The 4140-nt window shown below is 47.8% G+C and overlaps 1 protein-coding gene across 1 annotated transcript in view; it reads left to right on the top strand.

The window, feature by feature from the left end:
• The first annotated feature begins 435 nt into the window (after nt 1–435).
• LOC111812674 (60S ribosomal protein L9-like) overlaps nt 436–4140 on the top strand; it is a 12321-nt gene continuing 8616 nt past the window's right edge. Inside the window, exons 1-3 of the mRNA XM_023701485.1 lie at nt 436–636; nt 3199–3568; nt 3688–3861. Coding sequence (XP_023557253.1) covers nt 436–636; nt 3199–3568; nt 3688–3861 — 745 coding nt within the window. The remainder of the gene's footprint in view (nt 637–3198; nt 3569–3687; nt 3862–4140) is intronic.

The following is a 4140-nucleotide window of genomic DNA, read 5'->3' on the forward strand; positions in this document are numbered from 1 at the left end:
TGTGGATCAGTAATTTGGACAGGGCTCTGTTGGGCAGTTTTGCTGTTCCACATGCCGTTGGCTGTGGTCATTCACCTGAGAAGGGATCCCTTAGGTGTCCGATGCCCCTACTGTTCTCCATTAGGTTAGCTCAGGCTTCCTGGCTCTGGGGAAGCCTCAGAGTAGCCAGACATGACAGTCGCCACCAAGCAGGACAAACTTGGAAGCCCTAGCATCTTGGCACTTATACCATTATTTCCAATATATTCTGCCTATCAAGCTAATTTCAGGGTTAGTCTGAATTCAAAGAAAAAGAAAAATAGACCCCAGCTCTTGGTGGAAGGAGAGACAAGGGAATGGAACTCATCCCTAACTAACTACAGTAGATCTGAGGTCAAACGGATCGTAAGATTCTTCTGTAATCAGAATGCATGAGACGTTGTGGTGTCATTACACATGGACTCAACCAACCAGAAGAGAGGCTTCAGCCTGAGTGTCATCAATAACTTTGACTTCCGAGCTCTACACCGAGAGCCCATCGCCATGGGAAACATGGAAAATGGAGTTCCTGGTAGAACTCACAGTGCTAGATACAACTGTGACAGTCACCCTGATTGCCAGCCACCACGGGCAGCCCAGCTCCTCCCTCTGCCTCTGGTGAGCTCCTGTGAGGCACCTGCTTCTCCTTAAATACAGTCCTTCTTTCTCAAGTCTGTGGGATATAAGCTTTGAGGTCTTTGTGAGAACATTTTTGCTAAAATTATACTGGGTCTGACGTGTTTCCTCAGACTGAAAAAAAAAAAAGAAAGCATGGGTTGCCCAGAAATGGTGCACTTTCCCTGTAGAGACTTCATGATAGCTTTCCATAAGATGACCTGGAAAAAACTAAAATTTCTCTCACATCATCAGGTTCTGCAGGTCTAGGGGAACCAGGCCAGAGGGAAGGACCTCAACGGCAGGACTTCTCAGCCCGGCTTCTTCTCAGCTCTCAGAGAGCTAAGGGCTTCGCAGCACCAAATAAGGCCTTAATTTACTATCCAGCCATTTGTCACCTGAACCCACTTAACTGCTAAACAACGCTGCAGTTTTGCACACAGTATCTCGAAGCCATCTGAGAGGCAGGGTGCTGGCAAATGGGACCTACAGTGGGCAGGATTGAGTCTCCAGACTCTCTACACCACGCTGGACCCAGCTGTGCAGTACACTCTTTCCACAGGGATACAGAGACTGGGGCCTGTAAAGGGCTGAGATTTCATGTCTTTATTTTCTGTCTAATCTGATCAGATAAAGGCTGGCCAGCTCTTAAATATTTTTTTTTAATTTTTTTTTACAGCCTGAAGCTTTATGTCTATTTGATTTATATAACTCATATCTGGCTAGTGTTTGGTGAATTGAGACAGATATCTTTCCAGAACTGAAAATGACTGTTTCTTCCTCGAAGCCCTTCTGCAAGCACAGGCCAGCTGGGGCTGGACAGAGAGGCTGGTGTGCGCAGGAGAGGAACCCCGGCCTGCCTCGCCCGTTCTCAGGCCTTCCCTTGTTATTGTCCCTCGGGCATGGGGAAGGAATTAAGACGCTACTCCATTCAATCAGTATCATTTATAAATAGCAGAACCACCGTCCGCCTCACTGCCCCTCTAAGGACTGGAATGGGTGAGCGCAAGCGGCTCCCAGGGAAAGGAGAGGCACAGGATTTACGCTAAGGCGCGGAGTCTCTTCCTGTCACAATCATTGTGTGGACACTGGAACACTTTGGGATTGTGTTCTAGGTCCTTGGATCTAGTTACAAGGTTCTAGGCAGGCTGGGTGACAACAGAGCGAGGACTGCCGGGCCCTGCCACCCTACCCCGCCCCTGAATGGCACTGAGCTGCCCTGGGGAGGGGCGAACAGCTCCCTGCTGTGGAGACAGCTGGCCCTGGTGAAAAGGGGCCTTCTCAGACACCGCCATTTGAACAGGAAAAAAAAAAGGCCATAGGACTCTGTGTGTGTGTGTGTGTGTGTGTGTGCGCGCGCGCGCGCGCACACGCCCGCGTACCAACAGCTATGAGGACCCGGAACTCTGTGCTGTGAATCTTCCTGACTTCTGCTGAGCTGGGTTGACGCGCCCCCAGCCCCGCAAAGCCACGCCCTCCCCTCCCTGTGAAACCAGAAAGGAGTCAGCCAGGGGCTGTGTGATGCCTTCACCGGTCTGAGTTGGCACTGTGACAACTGACCTCATCCTGACCTTATGTTTGGCCCCTGTGGCACCCTGAGGGTGTGGATGCCTGAGATGCAGGCCTGCGCGTGTACACACACACACACACACCCTCCTCACACTCCCTGTACATGCAAATGCTGCTTTGTGAAGGGAGCTGAGAGGGCCTGAAGAAAACGGAAGAAAATCACTCACAAGGCCTTGGAGCCGGGCATGGTGGCATATGTAACCCCCATACTTGGGAGGCTGAAGCAGGAGGATCACCGAGAGTTCCAGGCCCGCCTGGACTGCATAGTGGGACCATGTTTCAAAAAAGGGTGGGGGGGCCCTACAGGGGGTGCTCACCTGTATTCCAGCACTGTGGGAGGCTGGGATGTGGGGGAGCACAAGTCCAAGCCCAGCAGGGACCACTTAATGACTTGGCAAGATTCTATCTCAAATTTAAAAACAAAAAGGATCAGGAACGCAGCTAAGCGGGGAAGCTCTAAATTCAACCCCCAAACCAGAGGGAAAAAGGGGCTGACAGTTGGGAGTCTGAAGATGGAGAACTTCTCCAAACAATTTCAAACCTACATAAGAGCACAAGGTACTTTTTACACAAAAAGTACTGGACACACTTAACTTTACTTGCTTAGCATTTTCCCTCTTTATCTACTTTTCCCCAAACCATTTGAGAATAAGATGCAGATAAGAACCCCCTTTCTCCCTAGGAACTGGAGCATAGATTTTTCTAAGAAACAAAAGAAATGAATATTTCTTTTATAAGCTCATATTTTATCCAAACTAGAAAATTAATATTGATATAATACTATTACCTAAACTGCACATGGAAAATTTCACCAATTTTCCTAATAATGTTCTTTATAGATAGAGAAGAAAAAACATCGATCTAGAATCTAATCCAAGATCAAAGGTTGGCATGTCTCTTTAGGTTCAATTAGAATAGTTCTTCAGGCTTTTTTTTTTTTTTTTAAAGAATAAAAGCCAGAGACAATCTCTCTTTGCCACATCTCCCTCAAGAAAGAAGGTCATTCTTAGCAATCAGACTGTGGACATTCCAGAAAATGTCGACATCACTCTGAAAGGACGCACAGTTATGGTGAAGGGCCCCAGAGGAACCCTGCGGAGGGACTTCAACCACATCAATGTGGAACTCAGTCTCCTTGGGAAGAAGAAGAGGCTCCGGGTTGACAAATGGCGGGGAAACAGAAAGGAGTTGACAACTGTTTGCACCATCTGTAGCCATGTACAGAACATGACCAAAGGGGTCACTCTGGGCTTCCGTTACAAGGTGAGGGCTGCGTGTGCTCACTTGCCCATCAATGTCGTTATTCAGGAGAATGGGTCTCTTGTCAAAATCCGGAATTTCTTGGGTGAGAAATACATTCACTGGGGCCGGGAAGATAGCTCAGTGGAGTAAGCGCTTGCCTGGCAAGCACAAGGGCTTGAGTTCAATCCCCAGTTCTGCAAAAAAAAAAAAAAAAAGATAAAAAAAAGAAATACATTCACCCAGTTCATATGAGGGCAGGTGTTGCTCGCTCAGTATCTCAAGAGCACAAAAATGTGCTAATACTTGTTTCAAATTCAGCTGCTTTGATTCAGCGAGCCACAGCAGTCAAAAACAAGGATATCAGGAAATTTGGGGTGGTATCTGTGTCTGAAAAGGGAACTGTTCAGCAGCCTATGAGTAAGATCCAAGAGTTACCCAGCCACAGAAACAAGTTTCGGGATTGTGAAGCCAATCTGCGATATTTTAATGAGACAATAAGAAATCTTTATTAAACAGAAAAAAATAGGGGCTGGTGAGATGGCTCAGTGGTCTAAAGCACCTACTTAGAACAAGCTTAGCAAAGCACAGGGACCGTGACCGCGGTTCAATCCCCCAGCACCATATGCCAGCCAGCCCCGCCCCCTGGTGGGCTGAGCTGGCCCCCCACACACTAAATAAATAAATAAATAAATAACA

The sequence above is a fragment of the Octodon degus genome, unplaced genomic scaffold (genome assembly GCF_000260255.1).
Source record: "Octodon degus isolate 3935 unplaced genomic scaffold, OctDeg1.0 scaffold00007, whole genome shotgun sequence".
NCBI classification, from domain to species: Eukaryota; Metazoa; Chordata; class Mammalia; order Rodentia; family Octodontidae; genus Octodon; species Octodon degus.